Below are 22948 nucleotides of genomic sequence, written 5' to 3'. Positions count from 1 at the left end.
AAAGCCATAGCCAGGTAATGAAGAACAAGTCAAAAACCCATGAAAACATGCTGTTCTAATTTTTTGCTATTACTATCATAGTTACTGTACAATGAAACTCATTCAGTAGATTAAAAAAATCTGTACAATCAATATTAATGAAATATCTAAAGCAAATTCATAGCCTGAAGAGATTTATGTGATCTTTCTCTATTGTGCTTCTAATAGTTTCCAGCTTTAACAAATTGCACTGTTCTAGACCTGCAGCCATTTCTGTTGTAGTTATGTGGAAAGTTGCCAAAAAATATTTCCTGCTAAAACAGCTTTATCCTTTGTCATTTTACTGGTAAGAATCATACAACATTTGACAAATTTGCTTAATAAATTTGTAAGAATAAACGGTTAAATTTATGTACGTATGTATGCATGTATGTATGCAAAGGCCACTGTCCTTTAGGTTAAATAAGTTATCACAACCCACAGCTGAAGTTTGAGGAAGAAAACTCCTAAAGCCCTTCATGTTTGCTTGGCTCCAGCTGAAAGGCAGGGACAGAGAACATCACTGGTGGAGGGGGATCTGAATCAGTACATACTTCATCACTTGTAAAACCCTAGCAAAAATAGTCTTACAGACCAGAGTTCTCCCAGTTCATGTAACACCAATGCTACTTAGGTGGGATATTATCCAAGTTGTTGGAGTTTAAAATTTCTCCAAAATACCTTACTAGTTATCCTGTTTGAAAATACCCAGCCTAAAGTGAGTATCCACAAACTATACTGCAAGGCTTATAGCACCATTCTACTTAGCTGGATATTTTGATTGAATTGAACTGTCAACTGGCTTTGATGTTCAGTTGGAGGGAAAATACTTAAATTTCTACCTACAAATAGAAATGATGTAAAAATGTTAAAGTATATGCATATTATATGCTAGTTAAATATGTACTTGTATTAAATTATATATTATAGTTTTACTGAGATATGTATTTCATATCACAAAATTCACCACTGTATTTGATTCAATGATTTTTAGTGAATCTATACAGTTGTGCAACCATCACCACAAAAAGTTCCCTCATGTCAGTCTGCAATCAGTCCATACTCCCACCCCCAGCTCCAGGGAACCACTGATCTGCTTTTTATGTCTATAGTTTTCCCTGCTCAAGAAATTTAATATTAATGAAATCATATAATATGTTGTCTTTTGTGTCTGGTTTCTTTCACTGGGCATAAAGTATTTGAAGTCCATCTATGTTGCTACAAGTACTTATAGCTTGTTTCTTTTTAGTTCACTCACCTGTTTCCAAGTTTTCGGCTATTGTGAATAATACTATTATGAACACTTGCATACAAATCTCCATATGGACATGTGTTTTTATTGCTCTTGGGTAGGTATCTAGGACTGAAATTGATGGGTCATATGGCAAGCATATGTTTAACTGCAAAATTGTTTCCGAAGTAGCTATACTATTTTATATGCCCAGCAGCAATATACGCAGTTTCTCCACATTCTTGCCAACACTTGATTTGGTCAGTCTTTGTGAGTATAGCCATTTGAGTGGCATAAAGCAGTATCATATTGTGCTTTTAATTTGTATTTCCCCAATGACCAATGATGCTATCTTCTCATGTGCTTATTACCTATTCATATATCTTCTTTGGTGAAGTAACTATTCAATCCTTTACTAATTACTTTTTAATTAATTTATTTGTCCTCTTATTATTGAGTTGAAAGAGTTCTTTGTAAGTTCTGGATATGGAATTTAATAGTCTATGACTTCCAAATATTTTTCCCTAGACTTTGGTTTTCCATTTTCTTAATGATGTCTTTTAAGGAGCAAATTCTTTAAGGAGTCCAATTCATCCATTTTTTTAATGGATCATGCTTTTGAAGAAATCTTTGCCTAACCTGAGGACACAAAGATTTTCTTCTGTTTCCTTCTCTCAGTTGTACAATTTTACCTCTTACATTTAGATCTATGTTCCATAGTGAGTTCATTTTTGTAAATGGTGTGAAGGAAGGGGCTCGATTCTTTTTTCTTTTTCTTTTTCCTTCTTCTCCATATAGATACCTGATTGTTCCAGCACCATTTTTTTCCAGCCCCATAAAAAAGACTATACTTTCCCATTGAATTGCCTTGGAACTCTTGTTGAAAATCGAATGATCATCACTAGGTGAGTTTATATCAGGATTCTTTATTGTCTTCTATTGATCTATATTTTTAACATATATTATTGATATTATTTTAACTTCTGTAGTTTAAAAAGGCATTGAAATTGGGAAAGCTAGGTAACTTCTAATTTTGTTCTTCTTTCTCAAAATTGTTTTGGCTATTCTATGTCCTCTACATTTTCGTATCAATTTTAGGATGCGCTTATAATTTCTACAGACAAGCCTAATAGGATTTTAATAGGAATTAGATTGAATCTCAGATCAGTTTGGCGAGAACTGTGGTCTTAACAATACTGAGTCTTCTAATCTACATACATGATATATATAATCTCCATTTATTTGGGTCTTCTTTAACTTCTCATGTGTGTTTAAATTTTTAAAAAATCCCTAAAAGCATTATAGATTATCTAGAGCAGATTCAATCTGGAGATTTATATATATATTTTTTCTTTTTTAAAAATTTTATTTATTTATTTGACAGACAGAGATCACAAATAGGCAGAGAGGCAGGCAGAGAGAGAGAGGAGGAAGCAGGCTGTCCTGCCCGATGCGGGGCTCGATCCCAGAACCCTGGGATCATGACCTGAGCTGAAGGCAGAGTCTTTAACCCACTGAGCCACCCAGGCGCCCCTGGAGATTTATATATTTTATCTATCCAACAATTTAATTTAGTTAGGGCAATGTCTGGAATTTCTACCACCCTCCCTCCACCCAAGTGCCTCTAGCAGTAGTTTTGAAGACAGAGGCACAATGCACATTATCAGAATTGTTATTGCTGGGGTGCCTGGGTGGTTCAGCGGTTAAGTGACTGCCTTTGGCTCAGGTCATGATCCCAGGGTCCTGGGATCGAGCCCCATATTGGGCTTCCTGCTCAGCAGGGACCCTGCTTCTCCCTCTCCCACTGCTGCTCCCCCGCTTGTTCTCTTTCTCTCTCTCTCTCTGTCAAATAAATAAAATCTTAAAAAAAAAAAGAATTGTTACCACTTAGAATATATTTTGCATGAAAACATTTTTGAAGCAGAAAACAAGTCCACAACTATAGAGTGCAGATTTTGTTATTTTCAGTGGGAATTAAATAAAAATTTTAGATACTTTAGCAATGTATTTAATTTGAATAATTCCAATTAATAACTGCTGCTTATCCTCTCACAGGGAACAGATTTCTATTCCATCCTGAATAATAATAATAAAATCATTTCTATATTTTATATATATATATATATATATATATATATATAAAATAATAATAAAAATCACTCCTGAAATGTTTACTGTGTGTCAGGCATTCTTCTAAGCACTTTAAAGATACAAACTCATTTAATCTTAATAACAACTCTAAGGGATAAGCCCCATTTTACACATGAGGTCACTCAAGTCCAGAGAACTTGTCCAAGGTCATACAGCTGGGAAGTAGTGGAGCCAGAATTCAAACATAGGCAGTGTAGTCACAGAATCCTTTCTCTTAACCACTCTGCAGCATGAGAGAGCAGAGCATTTCATATAGAAGGATTTTCAAACCTCTGCTTCCAGTAATTAAAGACTGGACAATTCAGATCAACCCTCTCAGACAACAAAATATTTTTAAAAACCTAATCAAATACATCAGAGAATTAACAAACACTTCAAAGAAGGCAGCAATAAGAGAAGTAAGCCACATTTGGGGCTTCTTATACCATAGAGACATTTGCCAATTCTGGACAAGATGGCTAAGAAGCTGTTCAAACTTTTTGCCAGTTTTATAAGACTAAAGGAACAAAAGTCAGGAGTTCACGGTGTGTTAAGCACAAGAGCCTTGGTAAAATCCTCAGGATTGAATTGAGACCCAGAAAGGCTGCATCCTAGGCATAAGGATAAGCCAAAAATAAAAACCAAACTTTCACAGATTTTAGCCCAATTTCTAGTCATCTGGGGAGATCAGAAAATATCAATCCCTCAAATTGAATGAAGGTGATTCTGTGTTGCTGGTTGCTTCTTCTAGGCATCTAAGAGCAAAGAAAATCCTCTCTGAAAGAAGATACTATTATCTGAGGTTCTAAGTTATTTCTACAATTTTTTTCAATAATATAGCAAGTACGTAGTCAAAGAAAATCAGGCATAAGAGAAAGAAGAGAAGACAAGAAGAAAAAATGTAGCAGAAAAAAACACATTACGGAAACAGACACAGAAGTTCCAGATATGTGGATTATCAGAGAAAGACTTTAAGATAATTACTTCAAACTATTTTCAAAGACATAAAAGAGTGTACTTTAAGTTTTGGCAGAGAATTACAAACTACAAATAACACAGGAGATCTGAAAAATAAACAAAAATTCAAGAATTGAAAAATGTTTCAAAGGAGTGAAATCACACAGAGTATGTTCTCTGGCCATAATGCAATTATGCAGAAATCACTGATATAAAGATAACCTCCGCATGCTTGGAAATTAAGAAATAGCTAAATGGAATAAATGTATCTCTAAATCAAAGAGGAAATCAAGATGGAAATTAGAAAATATGTTGAATTAAATTAAACAAAAAATATTGCTATCCAATGCAATTAAAACCGTACTTAGAGGTTTACAGACTTGAACAACTATATTAGAAGAAGAAAGGCAGAAAAATAATGTGTTAATTTAAGTACCTGTACAAAAAGATACAGGAACTAAAAAAATAAAATAGAGCCAAAGGAAGTTGAAGAAAGGCCATAAGGAGCAGAAATGAATGAACCAGGAAACAAATAGTAGAGTGGATTGACAAAGCCAGAGCTGGGTTCTTTGCAAAGACTAATAAAACTGATAGAGTTTTGGGGAATCTGGTAAGGAAAATTAAAAAGATAACTAGTGTTAGGATCTAAACAGTGGATATCACAATTGATCCTGCAAACATTAATAAGGATTTTATGAAATCTTTGTGCCAATAAATTTTAAAATTTTGATGAAATAAATTCCTAGAAAAGGTAACTTTACAAAAACCAACACGAGAAGAAATTTGAAGAGTTATGGAATGACTAAAGAAACTAAACTTGTAATTAACCTATTGAACTAATGAAATTAAATTTGTAGTGAAAATACTTCTCACAAAGAAAACAGAATCAGGGGTGCCTGGCTAGCTCAGTGGGTAGAGCATGTGACTCTTGATCTTAGGGTTCTAAGTTTGAGCCCACACTGGGTGTAGAGATTACTTAAAAAAACAAAAAATCGATAAAGAAAGAAGAGAAAACTGCAGAATCATATAGCTTTATCAGCAAATTCTACTGGTCATTCAAGGCAGAAATAATTCTATTCTTACACAAATTATTCCAGAGAATTTAAAAAGGGAAAAACCACTCCTTATCTTATAAAGCCAACAATGAAAAGTATAGACCAAAAATATAGGAAAAAAAGAAAGTGAACATAGTTAATGTCTGAATAGTGATTACATTTAGGCAGGAGGAAAAAAGTGTAACTGGGAAAGGGCAGGCAGATGGGTTTCTGGGGACTGACAGTGTTGCTTCTTGACCTCAGTGGTAGTTTCCACTCATTTGCTTTAAAATAAATCACTAAGATGCTTTCTATACTTTGCTATACATGTAATATAATTCATAATAAAATTATTTAAATTTATGGGATTGGTGTCACTTAGTAAGAGAATGGTATGAATATTTGTTGACTGTCATCCTTAGATTGCAGTAATTTTCTTGATTCTATCTATACTGTTAGAGTACTAACAGACTTACAACTTCCACTTCTTTGAGATTATCTTTTAGAGATTCATCTCTTCCATGTTTACTTGTTTCCAAATTCCATTAATGCACATTACACTGGAATCAATAGTTATTATTACATTTAGTAATAAAGGCACCTATTTCTGAAGATTCTATACTTTCTAACATGGAACATTACTTTTAAAAACCCAAAACTTAATCTTGGGTGACAAGACACAAAGATTAACCAATAATCTGTGGTCTGCAATGTGTACAATATAAAGACAAATGAGAAGGGTATAGTTTCATCTGGGACTAAATAAACATCAACTTGGCAGTGTTTCTGCAAACTTCCACATCTGTTTTCTATCATTGATTATTTTAATCTATTTGTCTTCAGTCTTTGTCTCTCTAGACCTAGTTTCAAACCCAAGCATCTGTCTAGATGTAAAAAGCCTTTATAGGGGCGCCTGGGTGGCTCAGTGGTTTAAGCCGCTGCCTTCGGCTCAGGTCATGATCTCGGGGTCCTGGGATCGAGTCCCGCATCGGGCTCTCTGCTTGGCAGGGAGCCTGCTTCCCTCTCACTCTCTCTGCCTGCCTCTCTGCCTACTTGTATCTCTCTCTGTCAAATAAATAAATAAAATCTTTAAAAAAATAAATAAAAAAATAAAAAAATAAAAAGCCTTTATAGTAACAGGAAATTTGATGTAATGATCTGAAAAATGAATGATCTTCTATTAAGACCATGCCATTTTATTTCTTCTCTGTAACTAAAGTAAAAGGAACCGCTAAATGAACACATTTCAAATTTTATTTTGACAGCAATTACAAAGCCTACAGTGAACTACTGCTCCTATTCACCTCACTGAATGCCTTTAAGATCCACTTTACAGTCAGTAAGTATCAAAATGTAACAGACTTGGGGTACCTGGGTGGTACTGTCGGTTGAGCACCCAACTCTTGGTTTCAGCTCAGGTTGTGATCTCAGGGTCATGAGAACAAGCCCTGCCTCAGGTTCCACATTCAGTGCAGAGTCGGCTTAGGGCTCTCTCTCCCTCTCACTCTGCCACTCCCCCCAATGTGTATGCTCATGCATGTTCTCTCTCTCTCTCAAATAAATAAATGAATCTTGAAAAAAATATGTAACAGACTAAAATAATTCTGACTCAAATTATGGAGACCCAAACTTTGGTCTACATACTTTCATGAATTTGATAAACTCAAATAAAGGTAGCATTTTCATCATAAAATTTCTCACTTTTGGAACATGAGGATTAAATTCCACAGCTCTATGAATTGCTTCCACAGCATTAATTTCTGCTGTGCTTAGCCCTCTTCTGGAAGCTGTCTCAGGAGAGAATCTGTAAGAAAACCATAAAATGAAGAAATAAATATAAAAATCCATGGATTTTGATCATAATCTAACTTCCTGAAGCAGGGGTTTCTGGTTGATTGCCAAAGCCAAAGCCAAATAGTAAACATGAAAGTAATGCCCTTGGTTGAACATATAAAGAAGGGCAATGTAAAAAGTGGAAATCTTCAAATTTAGGTAATGAAAGCCTTCAGGAGAAGTCCACTGGCATAATCTGGGAAAGGTGATAAAATAAGAAATGCTACATAGGGATATCCAGAGACTGTAATGAAATAGAAGTACATTCTTATCAAATTTTCACTGAGAGGAAACAGACTGTGATTATTCCCCTCTAATTTGTATTGGGGCATAGTAATCTAAGGCGCAAGCAAATGGTTGCCATTTGGTTCTGAAAATCTTACCTGTGGAATAAAGAGAAATTCATTATGGACAGCCAAAAGGACAAGGGAAACAGAATAACTCAGAATTATAATCTCAGGACAGCATGAAACTATTTCCCTACCATACACCTTATCATTACCATCATAGCTACTATGTACTCCATGTACTTTCTAGCATTGTTTTAAGCATTTTAACACACACAATCCTCACACAACCATGCTATGGTATTATTAATCTCATTTTACAGAGAGAAAGAGACTCAAACTGATTAACATGCCCAAAGTTCCACAGTCGGTATGCAGGATATTTTGGATTCGAATCCAGGTTTATTTAGCTCTAAAAACTGTGCTCTTTGGGGCGCCTGGATGGCTCAGTGGGTTAAAGCCTCTGCCTTCGGCTCAGGTCATGATCTCGGGTCCTGGGATCGAGCCCGGCATCGGGCTCTCTGCTTAGCGGGGAGCTTGCTTCCTCCTCTCTCTCTCTCTGCCTCTCTCTGCCTCTCTGCCTACTTGTGATCTCTGTCTGTCAAATAAATCAATAAAATCTTAAAAAAAAAAAACAAAACTGTGCTCTTTCCACTACACTGTTAAGAAGCCTCAAAGTCCCATCAGATCAAGGGTTATTCAAAAGGAAATAGGGAGAAAAAAGCATTATTTAAAGTCAGTGGTGAAAAACATAATACACATTTCCCCTGTGATCTGCAAGTAGAGCATTCCTAAGAAACCTTTCCTATGCTAGAATGACATAAAGGGAAGAAGCTATTACCATTTCATAAATGTGAGCATCCTGTTCAGATTTCTTTCGGTTAGCAAACACAGGTATTAGTGTAGGGGTCTTGTAAAAGTGAATTGGCATAAAGTGAACTTTCAGATAGCAGGGGAAACCCGTATTGAGTTTAGTAGTCTAAATTATTGTAGTTTTCAATACTTACTTATCTGAAACAGTCCTTGTCTTCAATAGTGCTGCTGTGTAACAGATTGCTGCTGACTTTGGAAGGCTTATATCTGTAATTGTAATTTTCAACTTAGGTAAGAATCACAAAAAGTTTCTTAAGACAATTTTTAATAAGAATAATTCCTGGTACAAATTCAACAGATACACTATAGTAGTAGAAACAGGTAGACATGTAGTTGAAAGAGCGGAGGTTTAATCCTGATTCTAGTATTACTAGCTATGCATCCCTGAACTAGCAGCAACTTCTTTAACCTTTAATGTCAGTTTTTTTTCTTCTCAAAATAAAGAAATAATACTTTTCTAGCAGAGAAAATTATAATTATGTCTGTATAATTATATATATTAAATTATAATTAAATTATGTCTATGAAAGTCCTCGGAACAACAGTGAAAAGTACTCAACAAATGTTTATAATAATCTGTTAACAACAAAAGTATTCAGGGAAAAAGACATATAGACCTAGAACTATTGAAAACTCTACCTATTCGCAGAGAAAAACTAAGATTCAAAAAAAAAAAATTTAACAGGAGTTAAATCCAGGTAATACAACAAGTGATTCTAATTTTTTCTTCTTCCAGTGTTTTTGATTTTCTACATTGTTTTAAAGGATTTTTTTAGAAAATAAAATAATCAGTAAATATAAATAATTATACCAATCCTTTCTTAAAGAATGCCCAAAATAATGTTATCGGGAGAATAGTATTAGTGGACTCTCTTGAAGTTTTAGATCCCGGAGTTATACCAGCAAATTGAGAAAACTAAAGAAATAAATTTGCTTTTAACTTCTACAGGATTCTAGAATGGTAAAACCTGGGGAATCTTAAAAACAACTGAAAACACAGAAGCATAGCTAAGTTGTTAGTTTTATTTTATTTTAAATAAATCAGATCCTATCTGATTTTTTGTATTTGGTTCCTAAGCTTGTTCACTTATCATAAGCAGGCCACGCACTCAATAAGTTACATATGGAAAAAATTTCTCACAAGTTTCTCCATGAGCCCACACTATCGTGAAGCACTTATAAGAATTCCAGATGTTTAAAAAAATAAACTTCTCTTTCCAAGTGTGACACATTTCAAACTTTCCAAATCATGGGGATTCCCAAACTGATGGCTAGGAACTGACAACAGAACAAGCGTGAATATGTGACCTATAGATGCTATGTTACAGTGAAAGATGTAACCAGAAACATTATGCTAGTTAGGATGTTTCCATCTTGAGGTTAAAAGCTGATGATGCCTCACTCAAAATGAGGAGAACTGGCATACTTCTTAAAAATTCTCCCAACTCCATTTGTGCTGAACTGGCACTGTTTCGTATAATAATAAAAATAGCCACTATATGTCAACTTCTTACTATTAGAAGACTGGAAGACTAGTAAACAAAGAAATGGAATAGCTGGATTTAAGTGTTGGCTTGCCACACTGACTGGCTGAGAGACCTTACCTTCTTTAACACCAGTTTCCTTGTTTACTAACAAGAGTAAAACAACTTGTCCTACCACCTCACAAGATTATTATACTCCTCAGATGAAATAATAAATTATACTTTGTAACCAAAAAGCATTGTAAAAATGTTACTCTGAATTTTTTATACATACCATAAAGCAACTTCTGTTAACTATCTTTGACACTCCAAAACAAATGAGGTACCATCCCATGTCCATAGCACCCCACACTTTTCCAATTATCTCACGTTACACACTATGCTTCAATATAATTATTGTTCATTTGTCTTTGTCTGTATGTTCCTTTATTAAACTGTAATTTCTACAAGGACTAAGTCCATGTCTTCTTGTTCACCACCGTATTCTAAGCCCTTCACTCAACAGACAAATGAATACATTTTTAAAGAAAATTTCTTCCTTGTAGACTTTTGCTCCCAAAAGTCCTGATAAAGAGGATACTTACTATAACTTGTATCCATGGATTCTAAATACTGACTTGAAAGAATGCAAAAAGAAAAATCAAAGAATTACCAGAACAGGATCACATTTATGATTACATAATTGAAAAAAATATTTTAACCATGCTATCAACTAAGTCAATTATCACTCACCATCATATTTTGCTAGGACTGCCTGAACATCTGCATAGGCCTGTAATTCTAGAAGTGATTCTAGGAGATTCTCATGGATGTTCAACATGGTAAGAGGAGGAAATTCTTTCATCAACTGTACATTAAGAGGAAAAAAGGTTAAAATTATAGCAAAGGAACTCAATAGAGCTGAATCTGATTCATTAAAGTAGAAATTCTTTAGTTTCTTAACAAAACTGTGGAGACTCAACCCTTAGAAATATATGTATATTAATAAACACCTTGTTATAAAAGCTACCAACTAAAAAACAATGGTTTTACATTAAAATAACTGGCAGCTTAAACCACATTTTCAGTTTTTGAAGGAAGAAATACAAACATCCAATTATCAAACTTACTTACATCTCTCATTATTTTTACTGCTTCTCTTATTCTTCCTAATTTTCTTGCACACATTGCTAATCTTCTTTTAATATATACCAGTACATTGGTATCTCTTCCTAATTAAAAAAATGACATAATTATTACTTTGTATTATGACCTACTATTTCATTAACATATCATCCACTAACTATAATTATAAGTAATTATTTGCTTACCCTAGAAGTTTCAATTAAAATTAAACAGTCTCAGAATGGAAGACTATTAAAGATTATTAAATTTCGGTGATGAACATTGAATGGGGGTTTACTATACTGTTCTATTTTTGTATATATTTGAAGTTTTTTATAGTAAAAGCTTAAAATCCATATATACAGAATCACTTTTGCCTCTAACAGTAACCTGAGTACATTATATATGAATTAATTAGTGTATACTTGACAAGTATATTTTAATATTAACATAAAAGAAATACACAGAATAGGAAAAAATAATTCTGACCTATTATTTTGAGTTTCTGCATAAAAATTTTTAAAAATATTCTCTATTGTTTTAACTGACAAAAGATGTTCAAAACAAAATTTCCATGGTTACTGTGAACTTTTGCTCAACAGCTAGTAATTAATAAACTATAAAACTATTTCTAGAAAGAGCTAACAAATATTTCTATAACTATCTCAGCATCATATTTGAGATTATACAAAGACAAATGGCATGGCTTTTTCACAGATGTAGTTTCATTAGTTCCAGACTGCAAAATTATATATTCCCACAGTTGTGTGCTATAACAACATACATTAATGAAACATACTGTATACATCAATATTTAGTTTGGAGAGAAAACATTATCCAAATTTTTATTTCCACAAACAAAAGATTTAGAACTTAACTGCTAACAGATAATGCATTATGTAAACATATTTCAATTTATTGCCCAATATCTGCCAAAATCATTAAACGCAAACCCTCTGGCCACAAAAAATAGCAGGAAGCAGGAGCATTACAGATTCTAACATCTTTGGTAGAAGTATCTCAATCCCATCTGAGAGAGTATCCTTAAAAGCGGAAAGAATCTTGGTTGGTTTGGCCCATATGTTCTCAAACATATCACAGAGAAGAGTCAAAGAAAGAATCAATGCCACATGTGGAGCTGGGTGTTATACTGAAGCAGTCACTTCCTAGCACTATGTGGAGATACATACAGTCTGAAGGGCACAATCAAATGATGTACTTCTGCTACTGCCTGGGGGAAGGGTAAGGATAAAGCTGCTGATCATTACCAGAAGGCTCTCCTGAATCTTGGGTATGTCTGAGTTGTGTTTCTCCAATGACCAGTCCAATTCTCACATGAAATAAATTACCTTAAATCTCAGAGCAGCACATCTCTCAATAACCAGAGCACATCTGTTCCCTTCCACAAACATTCTCTAACTAAAGCCTGTTTGTCTTGTTGGCTTAAAGATATTACGAATAGACTAGTTATTTCTTATGAAAAGAAGCTAACTTCTAAGTATGAAGGGTCGTTTTTACTATTGTTATTTTTTGTCTTACACATAAAAGAGCCAACTGCAGGAGCTAAATAAAAGACAGGTAAAAATCAGTACAAGTTTGCTTACGCAGTTGAGCTTCATGCTGAGGACTTTGGTGCTGGCACTGCTGTGACCGCCTGTAAATTGTTTCTCCTGCTTTGAGTGCCTGTTTAAATAACCTTTCAGCATCTACAATAGTTGTTGCTTCTTCCTCGGCCAGTAGAACGTATGCAGTGGCACAGCTATGAAGAAAGCAAGCAAGGCAATTTTAAGTAAAATGGTAAAGAAGTATTTTCTCCTGCATATGTCTTTTGTTCTGCATCACACTTTCCTACCTTTACCTACATTTTCCATCTCTTGAAGAAGGAAAAAACCTTCACTCGACATTCTAATTTGTTAGGGGCATGTTGGTATATTTTTGGTGTGTTTCCACAATTTTTCTCCTTTCTTACATTTCTTCACTGTATTTTCTATCTGCTTTACATCTATGTCTATTCTCTAACTGCTTGTCTCATATTTTCCTTTTGTAAAAGGGGGGAGAAAATAACATCTATAAAGCCTTACCTAAAAAGTAGTTCAAGGAACTATACATTCTAGTGGTCATGCCTGCTCTTAGCCAGTATACACTTTGTAATGTCCATCAAACAGGGGCAAGTATGGGAGAGGGTCAAGATTGAGAATGAAGTCCCATGGCCACCCAAGGACCTTTAGGTCCTTAACATTTGACTTAGAAATATATCATTCCAGGACTAACCCTTTTTTCCAATCCTGAGCCTTCTTTCTGTGTGCTGCCCCATCCTCTCTTGGGCTTAGCCACAATTGTATTGCAGCAAAACTTCCTTGGTGTGAAGTCTAGTCTTTCTTCCTACACTGCTGCTTTTACTCATCACACCCAGGCTCAATCCAAGTTCCCTTTCTTCACCCCACTAAAACAGAAAGATTTCTCTTTGTTATCGATTATATCAAAGGCTGGCTAATAACGTAAATCAACTTATTTGGGCGACAAAAAAGAGAAACAAAAAATTTCCTTTCCATTCCCAGAAATAGCAAGTACATATTGTAGTTCCTCTGGAGATAATATTCTAGTTCTGATTATCTAAGCCTGCACTGTCCAGTACTGAAGTCCTTCACTACATATAGTTATTGAACACTTGAAATGTGCCTAGTCCAAATTGAGATGTGATGTCAGTATAAAGTGCACACTGGATTTTGAAGACTTAGAAGAACGTAAAAAAACTTTAATAGTTTAAGAAATATATCAATCGTATATTAAAATGTTTTAATATTTTCAATATAGCTAAATAAAATATATTCATTAAATTAATTTCACCTTTTTACTTTTTAAATCTGGCTACCAGAAAATTTAGTTACAAATATGGTTCATGTTATATTTCTATTGAACAGTGTTTAAGCAAAAGAAGAGAAATTGTTGGCAAAAGTACAAGACCAGGCATGAAACAAAAATAATGGCCAGGGGGGTGCCTGAGTGGCTCAGTTAGTTAAGCATCTGACTCTTGTTTCCAGCTGAGGTCATGATCTTAGGGTTGTGAGACTGAGCCTTGCACTGGGCTCTACACTTAGCATGGAGTCTGCTTGGGATTCTCTCCCCCTTTCTGCCTGCCTATCCCCTCATTCACACACTCTCTCTAAAGTAAATAAATAAAACCTTTTCAAAAAATGATGGCAAGGTAGCTATCAAACAACTGGGGACAAGGAGGATCTTTTAAATTCAGAAAATGCAAATCAGACCATTTCAGCATCCTTCCAACAGTACACTAAATTGAACTATCTGATAATTTCACTAATCAACAGAGATTTCTCCATTACATATATTAGATTTCTCTGAAACATTAGATACATTGCTGCTTTAAATACTGGGCTCCAAACTGCCATTCTAAACCCAATTCAAATGTTTTTAAATAACAAAAAACAAAACATTTTTAAAAGATCTAGATGGGTATAAACTGATGCAATAGAATCAAAATATAAATATTTTAAATTACAGTTTAGCTATATGATAAAAAGAGGTTCTTTCCTCTGAGAGCTTTCCTGTATTTGTTCAAAAATATTTTTAATGTTTTTGAAATATTAAAATTAATATTACGAATACTGAATGACTCTCACGCTATGAAGGTTTTGGTTTTTTTCCCTGCAGGTTTTTTTTTTTAATTAAGGTAAAATTCACATAATAAAATTAACCATTTTAAAGGATGTTATTCAGGGACCTTTTTTTTTTTAGGGACTTTTAATATATACACAAAGTTCACTCATGTAGCATGGAGCAGTATTTCATTCCTTTTTAAGACTGACATTCCACTGTGTAAATATACCAATTCTGTGTATCCCTTCATCATCAGCTGATGGACATCTCAGTTAGTTCTAGTTTGGGGCTATTATAATATTGCTGTGAATACATGCTTTCAGTACTCTTCAGTATCTGCGTAGGGGTGAACTGCTGGGTCATATGATAGCTCTAATTTTATCTTTTTAGAACTGCCACACTTGTTTTCCACAGTGGCGATACCATTTTACATGCCCACCTGCAATGTATGCGGGTTCTAATCTCTCCATATTTTTGCAAACACTTGGTATTTTCTGAAGGTTTTTGTTATACCCATCTTATGAAGGGGCATGTCACTAATTATGAATAATGTTGAGAACCTTTTCATGTGCTTACTGGTCATTTACATAAATGTCTGTTTGAATTCTTCTTTGAAGAAATGTCTGTTGAAATCCGCCCTTTTTAAATTGGATTACCATTTTGTAAATGAGTTGTTAGAATCCTTGATATATTCTGGATATTAGACTCCTATCAAATATAGTTTACAAATATGTTCTCTCATTCTGTGGGTTGCCTTTTCACTTTCTTGGTAGTATCCTTCAAAGCACAAAAGCTTTTAATTTTGATGAAGTCTAATTTATCTAATTTTCTCTTTGTTGTTGCTTCTGCTTTTGGTGTCATATCTAAGAGACCATTGCCTAACCCAGTCATAAATATCTGCCCCTATGTTTTCTTCCTCTGTTTTGACACTTAACTTTAGGTCTTTGATTAATTTTGAATTAATTGTGCATCATGTGAGGTAAAGGTTGCTTTTATATGTGACTATCCATTTGCCTAGCATCACTTGATGGAAAGATTATTATTTCCCCATTGAATGGTCTTGGCACCCTTGTCAAAAATCAATTGACAATAGGGGCTCCTGGATGGCTGAGTAGGTTGGGCATGCAACTCTTGGTTTCAGTTCGGGTCATCATCTCAGGGTTGTGAGATCAAGCCCCATCTGGGGATCCCCAATCAGTGGGAGTCTGCTTCTCTCCCTCTGACCCTTCTCACTCTCACTCCCTAAAATAAATAAATGAACCTTTAAAAAAAATCAATTTACCATAAATGCATGGGTTTATTTCTGAACTTACAACTTGATTCCATCAGTCTAGATGTCTGTCTTTATGACTTAATTCCTGTAGCTTCATAGTAAGCTTTAAAATCAGGAAGTGAGTTCTCCAATTTTGTTCTTTTTCAAGGTTGTTTTGGCTGTTTGAGGTCTCTTGTAATTCAACGTGAATTTTAGGATCAGCTTGTCCATTTCGTAACAATGGCAAATGAAGTTTTTTTTGTTTTGTTTTTTTTAAGATTTTATTTATCCATTTGACAGAGAGAGAGATCACAAATAGGCAGAGAGGCAGGCAGAGAGAGAGGCAGAGAGAGAGGAGGAAGCAGGCTCCCTGCGGAGCAGAGGCCGATGTAGGGCTCCATCCCAGGACCCTGAGATCATGACCCAAGCCGAAGGCAACGGCTTAATCCACTGAGCCACCCAGGCGCCCCCACAAATGAAGTTCTGATCGGGATTGCATTGAATTTGTAGATCAACTTGAGGACTGCTGCCATCTTACCAATATTAAGTATTCCAATTCGTAACATGGGATGTCTTTCCATTTACTTAGGTATTCTTTAACTTTTTCAACAATATCTTGTCATTTTTAGTGTACAAGTCTTACACTCCTTGGTTACATCTATCTTTAAGTATTTTAACATTTTTGATGCTACTATAAATGGAGTTGTTTTTTAAATTTCTTTTTCAGGGGTGCCTGGGTGGCTCAGTCGGTTAAGCATCTGCCTTTGCCTCAGGTCGTGATCTCAGGGTCCTGGGATCTTGCCCTGCATTGGGCCCCCTGCTCTGTGGGGAGCCTGCTTCTCCCTCTCCCCACCCTCCACTCGTGCTTTCTCTTGCTCTCTCAGATAAATAAAATCTTGAAAACAATTTTTCAGACTGTCCACTGCTAGTGTATATACAACAGACATAAGACTTGTTTTTGCTATTTTCCTATTTGTTTTATATATGTCCTGTAGACAATAAATTTGTTGAACTCTTTTGCTAGCTCTAATGGTTTTTTTGTGTGTGGATTCTTTGAGATTTTCTATGTACAAGATCATATAATCTATGAATAAAGACAGTTTCTACTTTTTCTTTTCTGATTTGGAAGCCATTTTCCCTTCCTTCTTCTTGCCTAATTTCACTGGCTAGCACTTCTAGTACAAAGTTAAAGAGAAGGGACAAGAAAAGATGTCCTTGTCTTATTCTTGATCTTAAAAAGAAACTTTTCAGTCTTGCATCTGTAAATATGTAAATAAAAACTGCATATCTACAGATGAAAGACTGTGGTTTTCCTTTATCAGTTTGAGGAAGTTCCCTTCTATTCCTTTTTCCTTAGTGTTTTTTATCAGAAAATACTGTAGGATTTTGTCAAATACCTTTTCTCTATCAATAGAAATGACCATGTGGTTCTTGCTCTTTTTTCTATTAATGTGGTATCTTACACTGACTGATTTTCATTTGCCTTCTTGGGACAAATCCGACTTGTTCCTGGTGTGTAATTCTCTTAATATGCTGCTGGATTTGCTGTGCTACTATTTTGTTGAGGATTTTTGCATCTATATCATAATGGATATTAGTCTGTAATTTTTGTTTCTTGTGGTGTCTTTGGTTTTGGTATGGGATAATACTGGCTTCACAGGATGAGTTAGGAAGAGTTACTCCCTTTCTATTTCCTTTTTTTTTTTTTTTTTTTTTTTTAGATTTTATTTACTTATTTGAGAGATAGTGAGAGAGATCATGAGAGGGGAGAAGGTCAGAGGGAGAAGCAGACTCCCCATGGAGCTGGGAGCCCGATGCAGGACTTGATCCCAGCACTCTGGGATCACGACCTGAGCTGAAGGCAGTCGCTCAACCAACTGAGCCGTCCAGGTACGCTTCCTTTCTATTTCTCTGAAGAATTTAAGAAGAACTGGTGTTTATTCTTCTTCTAGTTCTTGGTAGCACCTGCCAGTAAAGGGATCTAGTCTTCAGTTTTCTTTGGAAGTTTTAAAATTACTGATTCCATCTCTTCACTTGTTATAAGTCTACTTAGATTTTCTATTTCTTCTTGAATCAGTTTTGGTTCCTAGAAATTTGTCCCTCTTATTTAATTTATAGATATATAATTGTACACTGTATTCTGCTTTAAATTTCTGTAAGGTTAAGTAGTAATGTTCCCAGTTTCATTCCTAATTTCAGTAATCTGAGTCTTCTCTTTTTTAATTGATCAGTCTACCTAGAAGTTCATCAATTTTTTTTTTGGCTTTTTAAAAGACTTAATTTATCTGACAGAGAGAGAATGAGCACACAAGCAGGGGTAACAGCAGGGGGAAAGGAAGAAACAGGTTCTACACTGAGCAGGGATCCCAGTGTGGAGCTTGACCCCAGGATCCTGGGATCATGACTGAGACGAAGGTAGAGGCTTTAACCCACTGAGCCACCCAGGAGCCCCCGTTTTACATTGTCTTTTAAATCATATTGAAAAAAATAACTGCAAACCCAAAATACATTAACTTTTATATTTGCTTATGTAATTATCTTTACTGGTGTTCTTTATTGCTTTGTGTGGAGTCAAGACTATCTAGTATCCTTTTATTTATAACATATCCTTTTATTTATAACATATCCTTTTATACATAACATAAATCTGCTAGCAATGAACTGTTTCTGTTTATCTGGGAATGTCTTAATTTCTCCTTCATTTTTGAAGGATAGATTTGTTGGATATAGAATCTTTAGCTGTGGACGCACCTGGGTGGCTCAATTGGTTAAACATCTGCCTTTGGCTCAGGTCATTATCCCAGAGTCCTGGGACTGAGCCCTGCACTGGGCTCCCTGTGGGAGCCTGCTTCTGCCCCTCCCCCTTGCTCATGCTCAAGAACACTCTCTCTTAAACAAATAAAATCTTAAAAAAAAAAAAAGAATCCTTAGTTGACAGTTTTCTTTCTTTAAGAATTTTGACTTTGGGGGCGCCTGGGTGGCTCAGTGGATTAAGCCGCTGCCTTTGGCTCGGGTCATGATCTCAGGGTCCTGGGATCGAGCCCCACATCAGGCTCTCTGCTCCGCGCGGAGCCTGCTTCCTCCTCTCTCTCTGCCTGCCTCTCTGCCTACTTGTGATCTCTCTCTCTGTCAAATAAATAAATAAAATAAAATAAAAAAAAAAAAAGAATTTTGACTTTGTTATCCCACTGCCTTCTGGCTCCTATGGTTTCGGATGAGAACTCAGCTGTTTATCTTACTGAAGATTCCTCATTCATGATGTTCTTCCTGCTTTCAGGAATTTCTCCTTGTCCTTGGATTTGGAAAGCTTGATTATAATGTGTCTCATTGTAGATTTCTTTGATTATATCTTACTTGAGGTTCACTGAGTTCTTAATCTTTATTTCTAGATCTCTTTCTAAGCTTTTTTTCCTAGATTTCTTTTTAAATTTCTAAATCTTTATTGATATCCTCTAGTGGTAAGATATCCTTCTCATGACTTCCATTTGTTCTTTGTACATGGCTTCCTTTACCTCTTTGAGCATATTTAAAATATTTGATTTAAAGTTTTTGTCTGAAAAGTCCAAAGTCTTGATGACTTCCTTCAGGATAGTCTCCATTCATTTCCTTTCTTTTCTGTAAATGGGGCATATTTTGTTTGTGTGTCTTTTTAAATTTAAAACTGCAAATTTTGAAGATTATAATCTAGCAACTCTAGCAATCAGATTTCCCCCTCCTCCCCATGGCTTGTTGCTGTTGCTTGTTGTAGTTGTTTAATGACTTTTCTGAACTAATTTTCTAAAGTTTGTAGTCATTATCATATATACCAATGAATCCTCTCTCCTTTAGCCTGTTCATCAGCCAGGGATTTGATAGAGCTTGCCTTAAACACTTGGAACCAAAAACAAAACAAAAAAAGCCAAGTCTTTGCAGATTGGTTCTGAGTGTGTCAGGGCACACCTTCAACATTCAGCCAGGCAGTTTACAACTCTGTCTTAGCCTTTACTTTCTCTTTGTGCAGAACCTGAAATTCAGACAGACATGAGAGCTTAGGGTCTTCTTATGTCACTTCTGAGCATGTGCCCAAACTTGGGCATGTATGGGACATGTGAGATTCCCAGGAATATGTGGGAGTTTTTCAAAAGCCTTTATTTTCCAAAGTATCTCATTCCCCAGCCTTTCCTCTCAAGCTTTCTGGTTTGTCTATTATTTGCCCCAGCTGTTATCCCTTGCTCCAGGGCAGCAGGGACTAATGCATTTGTCTTTATGTGTTTTCAACAAATGCCCCCCAGTGTAGCTGTGTCAATGCTGGGAGAGTTCCAAATTAACCCAAATAAAGGCAATACCTTTGAGCTGGCCCTTCAGAGAGCCAACCAGACAGGTCAAAATAAACAAGCACAATTCTTCAAGAATAACAGCCATTCCACGTCCTCTGATAGGAGGAACCTATACCCAGAATGCAGACTTTTGTCTTCAAGGCTGCCAATGAGCAAGGGAGTGGGAAATGGGGGGGCCGGTGTAAGTTAAAACATGATAAAACTCACTCACAGTGATTCAGTTGTTGTTTTTTTTTTTAATTGATTAAGCATTCTCTAGGACGCTACAAACTTTTGATTAGTTTCCAGAGTTTCAATAAAGTTGATTCACTGCTTTTGGAGTTCCCTACACTGATTTTTGTTCTACCTTAGGAAGGTCTTCTTAATAATGATAACGTATCTTGGGGGGTGGGGTTGTTGAGGGATACCAGGGACAATGCTAAATTCATACCATTCAGGAAGCATTCCCTGATTAACCCCAACTAGGGCCATAGTTTTACTCCTGGCATTTATTTAGTATCAGATTAATACTTATTGATCTATTCCATTTAAATATCAGGCTAACTCATGATTTTACATTTTGCCTTTTCAAAATAAAGAATTGATATAAACAGCTATAAAAAATAAATACCCCTGGGATGCCTGAGTGGCTCAGTTGGTTAACTGGCTGCCTTTGGCTCAGGGCATGATCCCAGGATGCTGGGATCGAGTCCCATATGGGGCTCCGGCTCAGCAGGGAGTCTGCTTCTCTCTCTGCCTCTGCCTGCCACTCTGCCTGCTTGTGCTCTCTCACTGACAAATAAATAAATAAAATCTTTAAATAAATAAATAAATAAAGGGTGCCTGGGTGGCTCAGTGGGTTAAAGCCTCTGCCTTCGGCTCAGGTCATGATCCCAGGGTCCTGGGATCGAGACCAGTATTGGGCTCTCTGCTCAGCAGGGAGCCTGCTTCCCTCCCCCCCGCCCCCCCGCCTGCCTCTCTGCCTACTTGTGATCTCTGTCTGTGAAATAAATAAATAAAATCTTTAAAAGTAAATAAATAAATAAATACTACATTTTGCTTATTTTGAATCCTCTTCACATGCCTCCAATCCCATTAGCAACTAAAGTTCTCAGGACTGAATGAATGCTTTGAATGAATGATTTAAATGAAAAACAAAATAAAAAAAGGTGGCATAAGTATTTTTGTACTCTTTAACTATCAAAAATTATCACCAATTAGATCAGCATTCTCCATTTTAAAAAGTATCTCTAGGATAATTTCAATTCAAAAGCACAGGTAAGTTTGTAATTTCAGAACCAAAGTATAGATGCCCATAAACACTAAAATTTGTCTCTAGTATATGAAAAAAATGCAGGGGGTGGTACTGCTAACGACTCTAAGTGTCTTAGGAAAAGACAAAAGATAACATGAAATCATTTGCCTGAGTTTCCTAGAAAACAAAGTTACTTTCCATATATTTCACACTTACTCATTGTTTAATTCTAAAGCTTGATAGGCTGCTTTGATTCGAGCTGGAGGATTTCTTTCCCTCCATGCCTTCTGCATAACTGTAGGAAAAATATTGTAAAAGGCAGATGAGATGGTAAACATAAATAATCTTATGCAAAACGTATGAAGAATGAGCTAGGAGAGTAAACAAAGATTTAAATAGCATGTTCTTAAACATAAACAAGAAATTGGGGTGTCAGCTCACAATAATCTTTTGAGAAATTTACATTAAATGGAAGCATCACACATAAGAAAAATATATTCTTTCTCTGATTTGAGTAACAACATATAAGGTATTTAATCCAGTTAACTATACCATTATTATACATAAACATTTATATTTCTAAATGCATATTAAAATTGGGTAACATCAAATCATAATCATACAAAATATTCTAGTCCTTTTATCATTTTGAAAAGGGTCGATAAATGTTAAAAATATACAAAACACTTAAAAATAAAGTCTTTGCTAATCAACGATTCAATCCAGGAAGAATGTTTGAATTTGTATTTCATACAAAAAGGTGGAAAAAGCAATTAATTTAGAATATAGTATATTTATGGAAAATGTCAGTCTCTACCAAGATTCAAGAAAAGACTGAATTAAAACATCACTAGAATAACAATATTAGTTTTGCTACCAATTACTGTACAAAATGAAAATTAAGTTTCTTAAAAATTAAACAAACAAATAAACAAAGTAGATTCATGAAACTATCTGGTCTATTTCAAATTTGATAAGAAAAACAGAGAATCTATGAATGTTGCTTTTGGAACAAAACCTACAACTGTCTAGAAAGAATAATGTGGAAAATGTTTGAGTTTTCCTTTGGAAACAAAATATTAGTCTTGGCTTGGAAAAGAAGACAATATATTTCACTTGTGTAACAAAAATACATTTCTCATATCGAACATGTCACCAGCTGTCTGACAACTAATGCTTCCTGAACTTGACAAATTGATGCAAGTCAACACCCATCTGATAATAACCAGGTAAAGAATAGGATTTTGCTAAAACTTTAAAATATTACATAAAAATAAAGAGTATTAGACTTGCCAGTTTTAAAGATGGGGATTCCTCCTTTAACTTACATGATTTAACTTACAAGTCAAATTTGGATACTGAAATCTTTATCAACATTTTAAATGGCTATTTGGGATTCTAGCCTATTACGTATATATCAAAATTAATCAAAGTAATTCTTTTAAATTATTAAGTTACATGCAATTTTTGCTAATTATAGAAATGTTATAATAACCATCTTTTAACATCTACTTTTGCATACCTGACCAAATATTTCCTTTCTAGAAGTGGAATGGTTGATTAAAATGTATGCATCT

The 22948-nt window shown here is 35.1% G+C and overlaps 1 protein-coding gene across 7 annotated transcripts in view; it reads right to left on the bottom strand.

Annotated features, from left to right (window-relative positions):
• The window catches only part of ST7L (suppression of tumorigenicity 7 like), a 125062-nt gene that overhangs the window by 87353 nt on the left and 14761 nt on the right, over positions 1-22948 (bottom strand). For all 7 annotated transcript variants that reach the window (XM_046004036.1, XM_046004025.1, XM_046003988.1 and 4 more), the window contains 6 exons: positions 21588-21666; positions 12556-12710; positions 10961-11058; positions 10580-10694; positions 8498-8570; positions 7072-7174 (listed from right to left, as the gene is read on the bottom strand). In XM_046004036.1, the coding sequence (XP_045859992.1) occupies positions 7072-7174; positions 8498-8570; positions 10580-10694; positions 10961-11058; positions 12556-12710; positions 21588-21666 (623 nt within the window). The remainder of the gene's footprint in view (positions 1-7071; positions 7175-8497; positions 8571-10579; positions 10695-10960; positions 11059-12555; positions 12711-21587; positions 21667-22948) is intronic.

Source organism: Meles meles, chromosome 1, assembly GCF_922984935.1.
Source record: "Meles meles chromosome 1, mMelMel3.1 paternal haplotype, whole genome shotgun sequence".
Lineage (NCBI taxonomy): Eukaryota > Metazoa > Chordata > Mammalia > Carnivora > Mustelidae > Meles > Meles meles.
This window is presented reverse-complemented; position numbering and strand designations above follow the sequence as displayed.